The sequence below is a fragment of the Rana temporaria genome, chromosome 12 (genome assembly GCF_905171775.1).
Source record: "Rana temporaria chromosome 12, aRanTem1.1, whole genome shotgun sequence".
NCBI lineage: Eukaryota > Metazoa > Chordata > Amphibia > Anura > Ranidae > Rana > Rana temporaria.
In genome coordinates, this window is record NC_053500.1 from 133,707,915 (window position 1) to 133,720,460 (window position 12,546).

A 12,546-nucleotide genomic window follows, 5' to 3' on the forward strand; every position below is an offset into this window, starting at 1 on the left:
TTTTTCAAAATTTACGTTCTTTTTTGTTTATAGCGCAAAAAATAAAAAACGCAGAGGTGAAATTTCACCTGGGCAGCAGGGGGTATATGTGCCCAGTAAGCAAGTGGTTAAAAAAAAAGAAAAGAAACGTGAGCTCCTCTTCCTCGAGTTATGTTACAATAAAGTTTATTTAAAAAAAAAATGCAGTGGAGGGCACATGCTTCCTGTCACATGGGGGAGGGGGGTCTGGCTGCAGACTGGAGCTCCACTCATGAGTTGTGGAATAACCACAATGTTTGTTTGGAATGTGTGTGACATTAAAGTTCATATTAAAAAAAACAAAAAACGTTGCTTCCACTTCCTCGAGTTATGTTACAATAAAGTTTATGTAAAAAAAAAAAAGGTGCAGTGGAGGTCACTTGCTTCCTGTCACATTGGGAAGGGGGTCTGGCTGCAGACTGGAGCTCCATACACGAGTTGTGGAATAACCATAATGTTTGTTTGGAATGTGTGTGACATTAAAGTTCATATAAAAAAAAGTACAGTGGAGGTCACGTGTTTCCTGTCAATTGACATCCCCCCATTATATCCACCTTTGCTCCAATAATAATAACCCCCCTTCCTTACACGCTAGGTACGCCTCTGTTACGCCCTTTTTTCATCCTAGCTACGCCTTTCCTCACGCCCCTCTTTTTCTGAGCCAATGCCTGCCCAATTTCCGCCCTCACTGCGCTTCCTTCCCGCCCTTTTTACGCCAACCTTCCGCCGGAAGTGGGTGGGGCGCGACTGACAGGTGCCAATGAGCGGCCTCGGGGCGCGCAGGCGCGGCGAGGGGGGAAAAAAGAGCTGCTGGGTTTTGTTGATGTTGTGCTAGGAGTTCATTGTTTTCAGGCTGAGCTGGAATCACGTTTCCGCGTGCGGGAGGCTGAGGCGCCGGGGTAGCGTACAGGGGAGCCCAATGAGGGTCTGATGGAAAAGGCCAAGGAGCTGGTGAGTGCTGCAGGCCTGAGGTGTGGTTGGGGGAGGGGAGGGGGGCTTTGTTGTCAGTGTTGGGATGCAGTGAGGCCTGGCAGGGGGGGGGGGGTCCTGTTCCCTGACACCCCCTCCTCAGACTGAGAAGGACTTCCTCCTCAGCTGTGCTGGGACTACAAGGCTCAGCCTGTATGGGGGGAGGAGGAGGTTGCAGGGCATGCTGGGAGTTGTAGTCCCACCACAGCTGGGCAGCCCAGACTGCATCACCCCTGGAGTGTCCCTTCTTCTCAGCACGTTCCCTGCAGAGGACATCCTGGGACTTGCAGTTCATGGCTGAGCCCCCCGGCTGTCTTATTACAAAAGCTGGGGCCACTGACTCCATGGAGGGGGCAGATTACACCAATCGCTGGGAGATTTGGGTCTCTTCTGCCTACAAATTCAATTTTACAATAAAACTCAAGGCTTTTGAATGGAGAAAGGGAGGGTTATACCCTCTGTCTTGTCCCATAGGAGAGATTTCCCTTCACTTCCTGTCCCAGGACCGAAACAGGAAGTGAGAGGAAATCCCCCTACAAAGTGAGGGAATCTCTCATTGTTGCCGTGTCCCCATTGGAAGATTTTCCCCTCCATTCCTGTCTGCCTACAAATTCAATTTTACAATAAAACTAAAGGCTTTCGGATGGAGAAAGGGAGGGTTATACCCTCTGTCATGTCCCATAGGAGAGATTTCCCCTCACTTCCTGTCCCAGGACCGAAACAGGAAGTGAGAGGAAATGCCCCCTCCTCCAAAGTGAGGGAATCTCTCCTTGTCACTCATTGGAAGATTTCCCCCTCCTTTCCTGTTCTGGTGACAACCCAACATTGGGATTTGCTTTCACTTTCAGGGATTGGTTCCCGGGACAAATGGAAGAGGCTTATCCTCCTTTACGGGGGGGGGGGGGCACGGCAATAAAGACCTGACAGGGGTTCCAATCCCTCCCTGCTATTCCCTGCCTCTCCAAAGCTTAAAGTGTTATTAAACCCACAACAGAAAAATCAACCCCCGGCCCTCCAGCTGTGGTGAAACTACAAATCCCATCATGCCTCTGTCTCTAAGGCTGCTTTCACACTGAGGCGTGCAGCCGCAGTGACGGTATAGCCGCGCTATTTGTAGCGCGGCTATACCGTCGTATTTACCGCAATATTCGGGCGCTAGCAGTGAGGTTTTAACCCCCGCTAGCGGCCGAAAAAGGGTTAATACCGCCCGCGTTGCGGGCGGTATTACCGCGCTTTCCCGTTGATTTTAATGGGAAGGCGCGGTGAACACACCGCTCCTATACCGCGGTAAAGATGCGGCTAGCAGGACTTTTGGAGCGTTCCTGCTAGCGCACCGCTTCAATGTGAAAGCCTTCGGGCTTTCACATTGAAGACTACAGGGCATGATTTTTCATGCGGTATAGCAGCGCTATTTTTAGCGCTGTACCGCATGAAAAACGCCCCAATGTGAAAGGGGCCTTAGAGTCATGCCTGTGTATTGTCAGGGTCTTGCAATGCCTCATGGGACTTGTAGTTTCACCACAGCTGGAGGGGCCGAGGTTGCCTCCCCCTGCAGTAAAGCATGCTTGTTATACACACTGTGGAACCTAAGAGCCCTTTCACACCAAAAACGCCTATAGCGGAGCGTTAAAATAGCGGTAAAACATAGCGTTTTTACAGCGTTTTCAATTCATTTCAATGGAGAGGGGCGTTTTTGGAGCGTTTTAGCTATTAAAACGCTCCAAAAACGCCCCTCTCTGTTGAAATGAATTGAAAACGCTGTAAAAACGTTGTGTTTTACCGCTATTTTAACGCTCCGCTATAGGCGTTTTTGGTGTGCCATTTTTACCGCGAAAACGCACCAGTGTGAAAGGGCTCTAATGGGTTTATTTTCCGCATTGCGTAAAAAGGCTGTTTGATCCTGTCTTCTCTGGTCCTCCCCCCCCCTTCTTCCACTGTCCCAAATCCATCTCCCAATAGGACAGAGCCTTGGAGGGCACTCTGCACATGCTCAGTTTGGTGTGTATTGCTGTTTTTGTTCTTTCTTGGGAAGGTGCATGTGATCAGCACTCTCCAGACAGAGGGTCAGGGGTCCTGCAGCCTCATTGGACAGTCGGAGGAGAATGAAAACTCCTCCTACAAGCTTTAATCAGACACTGATAGAAGTCACAAGACTGCTATAGACTGCTATATACTGCTAATGAGAAAAGGTATTTAGCAGTTTATATTTACTAAAATAATTGCATTTCTGTGTACTGTGGGAGACCAGATATAGCGAATGCTGGGTTTAGTAAGACTTAAAAAAATAAAAAATAAACACGTTTTCTGTCTTAAAGAGGAACTGCAGTCCGCTCACACAATTTGTAATAAAAACATCTTTGCCGTTCTGAAGCTTCCCTCCAACCACTTTGCATATTATTTTATATATACTCTGATTCTGTACTTGCCAAATATGCTGCAGAAATCTCCCTCCACCGAGTCTGGCTGCAGCCATTTTAACTGTGGGCAGCTGAAGCTGCTGCCTGTTCACTTCCTGGATTTACACACACGCACCCCCCCAGCTCTACCGCTCTCATTGGCCCTCCTATGACTCATCCCCCGCTTTCTTCCTGGCAAACTCTCACGAGAGAGAGCTGTGCATGATGTCATAAGCCTGGGCTATTTACCACAGGGTTTGACAAATTTGCTTGGAATCTAGGAGCCAGCTAAAAAAAGTTAGGACCCAGAAAACGCGCCCCGTCCCGACGAGCTTGCGCGCAGAAGCGAACACATACGTGAGCAGCGCCCGCATATGTAAACGGTGTTCAAACCACACATGTGAGGTATCGCCGCGATTGGTAGAGCGAGAGCAATAATTCTAGACCTCCTCTGTAACTCAAAACATGCAACCTGTAGATTTTTTTTAAACGTCGCCTATGAAGATTTTAAAGGGTAAAGGTTTGTCGGCATTCCGCGAGCGGACGCAATTTTGATGCGTGACATGTTGGGTATGAATTTTACTCGGCGTAACATTATCTTTCATAATATTAAAAAAAAATGGGGATAACTTTACTGTTGTCTTATTTTTTAATTAAAAAAAGTGTAATTTTTTCCCCCCAAAAAGTGCGCTTGTAAGACCGCTGCGCAAATACGGCGTGACAGAAAGTATTGCAACGATCGCCATTTTATTCTCTAGGGCAGGGATATGCAATTAGCGGACCTCCAGCTGTTGCAGAACTACAAGTCCCATGAGGCATAGCAAGACTCTGACAGCCACAAGCCTGACACCCAGAGGCAGAGGCATGATGGGAGTTATAGTTTTGCAACAGCTGGAGGTCCACTAATTGCATATCCCTGCTCTAGGGTGTTAGGATAAAAAATATATATAATGTTTGGGGGTTCTAATTAGAGGGAAGGAGATGGCAGTGAAAATAGTGAAAAATGACATTAGAATTCCCGTTTAACTTGTAATGCTTAACCTGTAATACCAACGGCCACCACCAGATGGCGCCAGCTCACACATTTGGTGGTAATAACTTGTAATACCAACGGCTCACCACCAGATGGCGCCCACCTTCCAAGCCAAGTCGCCAGGACGCTATTTCTAGTCGACCATGGCGACCGGGATTTGTCGAGCCCTGATTTACCAGACAAGAAACAGGAAGTGTGCTGTATAAGGGATTTACTGGCAGAAAAAAAACGTCCCACACTCCGCTTTCGTCATATCGTATACCGCTTCCTCCGAGTCTGGATATAGATATCAGATATTCCAGCTGCTCACAAGCACACAACGAGAGGAGACTTGTTTGTCTGCTGAGCATGGACTGTTTATTAGAACCAGAATACAAGTCTTACCGTATATACTCGAATATAAGCAGAGTTTCCCAAGTCCTGTTTTTAGGGGCTTAAAATACCCCTCTCGGCTTATACTCGAGTCAGTGTACCTCGGGCGTCCATTTTTTTAAAAGTCGCGGCTTCCTCCTGGTTCCGTGTTCCGCCTATCACGGACCTTCTCTTGTCTGAGGATGAAAGAACGTCTGTGATTGGAGAAACACTGAAGACAGTGACAGGTCCTCTTTATGGAGAGATGCAGGGTCAATAAGACCCCACATCTCTCCTCCAGGCTGGAAATCATGAGATCGGTGAAAAAAAATTTCACCGATCTCATGATTACTGTTGCTTATTAGCCGCAATCGCGGTTTTGTTGACTTACGGGGACCCTGGCGTGACGTCATTACATCGCGCCCGGGTCCTCCGATGGTCATAGAGATGACTGGTGACCATCTGGTCACCAGTCATCTCTATGCTTCCTGCCAGCGCCGGACGATTCTTTTTCCGGCCCCCGATGGCACGGGAGAGTCCGGAGAAGCACCGGATGGCGGCGGGAGGGGGCGGAACCGCCGCTATGATCGTTCTTATGGTGCACAGAATCGACGGCAGAAGAGAAGGATATCTGAATGATGCCTCTAGCTCAGTGTTTCTCAATTCCAGTCCTCAGGCCCCCCAACAGGTCAGGTTTTCAGGATTTCCATTATTTTGCACAGGTGATTTGATCAGTTTCACTGCCTTAGTAATCACCACAGCCTTTTCATCTGAGGGAAATCCTGAAAACCTGACCTGTTGTGGGGCCTGAGGACTGGAATTGAGAAACACTGCTCTAGCTGCAGGCATCATTCAGATATCCCCCCCACAAAGCCCAGGACGTCATATGACGTCCATCCAGGATGAGAGATCCCATCTGTGGACGTCATATTACAATGGGCAGGTATTCAAGTGGTTAAAAAATGGACGCCCGCAGCGCAGGCTGTCAAGAATTTCAGGTACGCTGTAATGGGCACAGTGAGGTTGTAATGGGCACAGTGAGGTTGTAATGGGCATTGTTGACCCTCTTTTTCCACTTACAGTATCTGCTGCATTCTCACCCTAGGCTTATACTCGAGTCAATACGTTTTCACATTTTTTTGTGGTAAAATTAGGTGCCTCGGCTTATACTCGAGTATATACAGTAAAAGAGGAGGTTCCTACATCCTGCGTATATTACTCTAGCAATACACAGAAACATAAATTGACATGAGCTAATTAACTAATCCCATAAGGCAGCCGTTGTGACTCCCTAACTTCAATACACCTTATCATACATATCAACACAGAACTCCTTCATACAATTGCAGGGTCAATTAGCACAAGCAACAATGGGTGAGAGATCCTTAGAAGTTATCCTAGACCAGGGCTTGACAAATTTGCTTGGCACTTAGGAGCCATGAACGCGCCCCGTCCCGCCAAGCTCACGCTCAGAAGCGAACGCATACGTGAGCAGCGCCCGCATATGAAAGCGGTGTTCAAACCACACATGTGAGGTATCTCCGCGATTGGTAGAGCGAGAGAAATAATTCTAGCACTAGACCTCCTCTGTAACTCAAAACATTCAACCTGTAGATTTTTTTTTAATCGTCGCCTATGGAGATTTTAAAGGGTAAAAATTTGTCGCCATTCCACGAGCGGACGCAATTTTGAAGCGTGACATGATGGGTATCCATTTACTAAGTGTAACATTATCTTTCACAATATAAAAAAAATTGGGCTAACTTTACTGGTGTCTTATTTTGTAATAAAAAAAAGTATATTTTTTCCCAAAAAAGTGCGCTTGTAAGACCGCTGCGCAAATACGGTGTGACAGAAAGTATTGCAATGACCGCCATTTTATTCTCTAGGGCAGGGATATGCAATTAGCGGACCTCCAGCTGTTGCAAAACTACAAGTTCCATCATGCCTCTGGGTGTCATGCTTGTGGCTGTCAGTCTTGCTATGCCTCATGGGAGTTGTAGTTTTGCAACAGCTGGAGGTCCACTAATTGCATATCCTTGCCCTAGGGCAGTGATGTGCAATAAGTGGACCTCCAGCTGTTGCAAAACTACAAGTCCCATCATGCTCTGCCTCTGGGTGTCATGCTTGTGGCTTTCAAAATCTTGCTATGCCTCATGGGACTTGTAGTTCTGCAACAGCTGGAGGTCCGCTAATTGCATATCCCTGCCCTAGGGCATGTGTGCTCAACCAATGGCCCTCCAGCTGTTGCAAAACTACAAGTCCCATCATGCCTCAGGCTTTGGGAGTTATGCTTGCAACTGTCAGCCCTTCAGTGCCTCATGGGTGTTGTAGTTCAACAGCTAGGGGGCCGCAGGTTGGGAACCCATGCCCTAGGGTGTTAGAATAAAAAATATATATAATGTTTGGGGGATTTAATTAGAGGGAAGGAGATGGCAGTGAAAACACAGGGGAAGCACCATTAGCATTGCTGGTTGTCTTGTCATACCAACGGCCACCACAAGCTGGCGCTAGATCACAGAAAGAAAGCATAGGCCTGCAGGAGGCCACAAAGCTGCAGCCTCAATTGCTGGCGGGGGAGGTGGGGTCGCACGGAGACACAGGATGCGCCATGCCGCTAATTCTAGTCGCAATTAGCGACCTGGCGCCCTGGGTTTGTCGAGCCCTGTCCTAGACTCATTTACATCATAGCAGACAGACAGATGGCTGGAGTTGATGACTTTAGCATCTAACAGTGTGTGTCCCAACAGTATGAGTCAGTCACTCTTTCTAATATGACATATACCAGGTTCCCAGAGTCTGTGTGTCTTGGGGGGACATGGACCTGAATCCAAAGTAACATTACCTCAAGGGTCCCCAGGCATACAGCTCACAAAGAGCACCGTTCCCCCCCCAAATGCCAGGGCCCATGATCGCAAGGCAAGGGGCTAGCATTCAGTCCCCTCCAAAAGCCTCCGTCCCGGGTGAGTCTGTCACAAACGCCATCTGACTCCTCCGTGTTTATCAATGAGGGTCAGACAGGAAATAGAGAGATACAAAGTATCCTTGTTCAGCTGTGAGATGATACAAGGTAACATTGTTACTGTTCTATCCACTCTGTTTCATTCATCTGCAGAGCAAAGCGATGATCTGCAGATAATGTCAGGCTCAGCTTACACCGACATTACAAGCAGGCGTTTTTGAAACGCCCCGCAAATAATATGTACGGCACACAATATTTTACTTTCTGCTATAAAACATATGCAATAAAAAATTTTTTTTTTTTTAGAAAAAAAAATAATTCTTTTATAATTTAGGCTAATATGTATTCTGCTACATGTTTTTGGTAAAAAAAAAAAAAATCCCAATAAGCGTGTATTGATTGCTTTGCGCAAAAGTTCTATAGCGTCTACAAACAATGGTATAATTCTATGTATTTTTTTTATTTATTTTTTTACTAGTAATGGTGTAGTTCAGCGATTTTTAGCGGGACTGCAACATTGCGGTGGACAGATCAGACATTAAGTGACACCAATACAGTGATCGGTGCTAAATTATATGCACTGTCACTGTATTAATGACACTGGCTGGGAAGGGGTTAACACCAGGGGCAATCAAAGGGTTAAGTATCCCTAGGGGAGGGCTTGCTGTGTGTGGGATAGACTGACTGGGGAAGCACAGAGATCCCTGTTTCTGCTTAGCAGGAACACAGATCTCTATGTTCTCCCCTGTCAGAACGGTCCCGGGTGCTGACATCACGGGCGTGCTGGACATATTTGGACATATCTGGATTAAGTGTCCATATTGAAAAAAAAAAAAACATTCGGCGGAACCTCCACTTTAATAATAGAAAAAAAAAATGTGTGGGCCCCCGGGTTGTTGGGCCATAAGATGCACATATGTACAGTATATCAGCACATTATGGTAGACTTCTCTGTCAAATGATGCTCTTCCATCTTCTGGTCTTCCTTCCGGGTTTGCTCTGCTCAGCCAGTTGAATGGCTGGGCCATGATGATGTCACTTCCGCACATGTGCAGAGGAGTCGCATCATCGGGACACCCAGCAGGTGCAGTAAATGTACTCCTGAGCTGCACATGCGTAGCACACTGCATTACCGCTGACAGGCCAGGAAAGGCGTTTATGACAGAAGAGACTCACTAGGGTCATCACTACATTTTCCCGGCTTGTGCTGGGTCTTCTAGTTTTGTATTACTGATTTATTTTGTTGTGCATTAGGAGGTTGTAATGTATTGTAGCATTTCTTGCTGGTCATTGGTGTGCCAGGGATTATGGGACTTGTGGTTCTAGTGATGTTCAGTGTTTGGAGGTTGCCATTCGTGATCAGTTTTATTCTCCTGTACTGTGAATTTATATAAAAATGTTGAATGTTCTGCATTGCTGTGGTGATGGTTGTTTAAAGCGGAGGTCGTCCAGATGATTGACGTCTGTTACCCGTGGCGGATAAGGCCCCGCCCCCCATATTGCGTAGGCGCACACGAGTTAGGGGGTTTACGAAAGAAGCAGAACATGCAGAGCGCAGGCGCCATATAGAGCCGACTCACATCTCCGTATAGGGTTGTCCCAATACCACTTTTTTAGGACTGAGTACAAGTACCGATACTTTTTTTTTATGTACTCGCCGATACCGATACTTTTTTAAAATGTGTCCCCCCACATATTGCAGCCGTGTCCCCCCACATATTGCAGCCGTGTCCCCCCACATATTGCAGCCGTGTCCCCCCACATATTGCAGCCGTGTCCCCCCACATATTGCAGCCGTGTCCCCCCACATATTGCAGCCGTGTCCCCCCACATATTGCAGCCGTGTCCCCCCACATATTGCAGCCGTGTCCCCCCACATATTGCAGCCGTGTCCCCCCACATATTGCAGCCGTGTCCCCCCACATATTGCAGCCGTGTCCCCCCACATATTGCAGCCGTGTCCCCCCACATATTGCAGCCGTGTCCCCCCACATATTGCAGCCGTGTCCCCCCACATATTGCAGCCGTGTCCCCCACATTCCAGCCGTGTCCCCCACATTCCAGCCGTGTCCCCCACATCTTGATGCCGCCGTTAATCAGCGTGCGGGGAACAGCTTTCGTTTGAATAGCTGTATCCCCGCCGCGTATAGACACTCCCCCTTTGCGCGGGATTCGACAGATCATCCGTCCAATCCCGCGCAAAGGGGGAGTGTCTATACGCGGCGGGGATACAGCTATTCAAACGAAAGCTGTTCCCGCACGCTGATTAACGCCGGCGGCGCCTTTGCAGCGACGGGTTTGCGTTGGCGGGGGGGGGAAGTATTCTATTTTAGTATCGGGGGTATTTGCGGGAGTACGAGTACTCCCGCAAATACTCGGTATTGGTCCCGATACTGGTATCGGTATCGGGACAACCCTATGTTCGGCTTTTTTCGGAAACCCCGTAACTGGTGCGGAAATCTCAGCGTCTGAACTCATTTATTTTTTATTTTTTTTTGCTTTCAAAGAAACGCTGTTAAAAGCAACTGCCTAAAAACGACTGTAAACGAGACTGTGTACATGGTCACATAGGATGGCATTGAATGAGTTCAGGGGCAGTTGAAAAAAACGTCCAACTGCATCTGAACGTCCGTTTAACAGCAGCAGTGTACATGGGGCCTAAAGCAAAGTTTGGTTGAAGCATTTGTAGAACAGAGTAGGGTGCAAGGTAGGTGTTGTTTTCCTTTTAGGAGGTTGGGGATGCAGAAAGTTTAGCACCTCCTCCAAGGCCCATGTACAGGAAGTCCTCCTCAGCTCAGCCTTGGGGTTCCAGAGAGAAGAGAGGTCTCAGCTCCTGGTGTTCAGAGAGGAGAGAGGTCTCGGCTCCTGGTGTCCAGAGAGGAGAGAGGTCTCGGCTCCTGGTGTTCAGAGAGGAGAGAGGTCTCGGCTCCTGGTGTTCAGAGAGGAGAGAGGTCTCGGCTCCTGGTGTTCAGAGAGGAGAGCGGTCTCGGCTCCTGGTGTTCAGAGAGGAGAGCGGTCTCGGCTCCTGGTGTTCAGAGAGGAGAGAGGTCTCGGCTCCTGGTGTTCAGAGAGGAGAGAGGTCTCGGCTCCTGGTGTCCAGAGAGGAGAGAGGTCTCGGCTCCTGGTGTCCAGAGAGGAGAGAGGTCTCGGCTCCTGGTGTCCAGAGAGGAGAGAGGTCTCGGCTCCTGGTGTCCAGAGAGGAGAGCGGTCTCGGCTCCTGGTGTTCAGAGAGGAGAGCGGTCTCGGCTCCTGGTGTTCAGAGAGGAGAGAGGTCTCGGCTCCTGGTGTCCAGAGAGGGGAGAGGTCTCGGCTCCTGGTGTCCAGAGAGGAGAGAGGTCTCGGCTCCTGGTGTTCAGAGAGGAGAGAGGTCTCGGCTCCTGGTGTTCAGAGAGGTCTCGGCTCCTGGTGTTCAGAGAGGAGAGAGGTCTCGGCTCCTGGTGTTTTGAAGGTTGGAGATCCCCATCCAGATGCTGGTGGTACTGCTTAACAAGCCCCCCAAGAATGCATGTTCCTTGTCTCAGCCAACTGCTTACTTGTCATCCCACCAAGCACCAAAACATGGCTTTTCACCACAGCCTGTGCTTCCTCCTCATCACCCTGTGTGTATGTCAAAATGCTTGTTCTCCCACCAGGACCTCAGCCTTGGAGAAGCAATGCAACCTTTCCTGGCTCCTCGCAGCCCTTTGGGTGCAGCTGCAAACTCCGCATCCCACCCGGCGCCCAGACATGGGAATTCACTGCAGCCTCTGCTACCTTCACATTGTCCTACAAGAATATCTGCATGCTCGGTGAACCACCAGGCCACCAGATTTGGAGAATCACCGCATTTTCTGATGTCTCCTCAAACCCATGGAAATGCTCCTGTAAGCTCAGTAACCAACCAGGCACCCGGATGTGGAGATACACTGCAGCCTCTGCTTCCTCCACACTACCATGCAAATGTATCTGCAGGGCCAGTGTGCGACCGGACCCCCGCAATTCAAGATGCAATGCAACCTCTGCTGCCTCCACGCTACCATGCAAGTGAATGTGCATGCCCAGTGGACCACCAGGTTCCCAGAGTTGAAGAGACCCTGCATCCTCTGAGCTCTCCTGACATGCATGCAGCTGCAAGCCCAGTGTCCCACCAGGCACCCAGAAGTGGAAGTTTGCTGCAGTCTCTGCTTCCTCCATACTACCATGAAGCTGCAAGCCCAGTGTCCCACCAGGCGCCCAGAAGTGGAAGTGCACTGCAGTCTCTGCTTCCTCCACACTACCATGCAGCTGCAAGCCCAGTGTCCCACCAGACGCCCAGAAGTGGAAGTTCACTGCAGTCTCTGCTTCCTCCACACTACCATGAAGCTGCAAGCCCAGTGTCCCACCAGGCGCCCAGAAGTGGAAGTGCACTGCAGTCTCTGCTTCCTCCACACTACCATGAAGCTGCAAGCCCAGTGTCCCACCAGGCGCCCAGAAGTGGAAGTGCACTGCAGTCTCTGCTTCCTCCACACTACCATGAAGCTGCAAGCCCAGTGTCCCACCAGGCGCCCAGAAGTGGAAGTTCACTGCAGTGTCTGCTTCCTCCACAGTACCATGCAGCTGCAAGCCCAGTGTCCCACCAGACGCCCAGAAGTGGAAGTGCACTGCAGTCTCTGCTTCCTCCACACTACCATGAAGCTGCAAGCCCAGTGTCCCACCAGGCGCCCAGAAGTGGAAGTTCACTGCAGTGTCTGCTTCCTCCACACTACCATGCAGCTGCAAGCCCAGTGTCCCACCAGACGCCCAGAAGTGGAAGTGCACTGCAGTCTCTGCTTCCTCCACACTACCATGAAGCTGCAAGC

The 12,546-nt window shown here is 49.3% G+C and overlaps 1 protein-coding gene across 8 annotated transcripts in view; it reads left to right on the top strand.

The window, feature by feature from the left end:
- Positions 1-761: 761 nt before the first annotated feature.
- The window catches only part of MBTD1 (mbt domain containing 1), a 67,772-nt gene continuing 55,987 nt past the window's right edge, over positions 762-12,546 (top strand). For all 8 annotated transcript variants that reach the window (XM_040330767.1, XM_040330768.1, XM_040330772.1 and 5 more), the window contains exon 1: positions 762-969. In XM_040330767.1, coding sequence (XP_040186701.1) covers positions 949-969 — 21 coding nt within the window. In that variant the 5' untranslated portion in view covers positions 762-948. The remainder of the gene's footprint in view (positions 970-12,546) is intronic.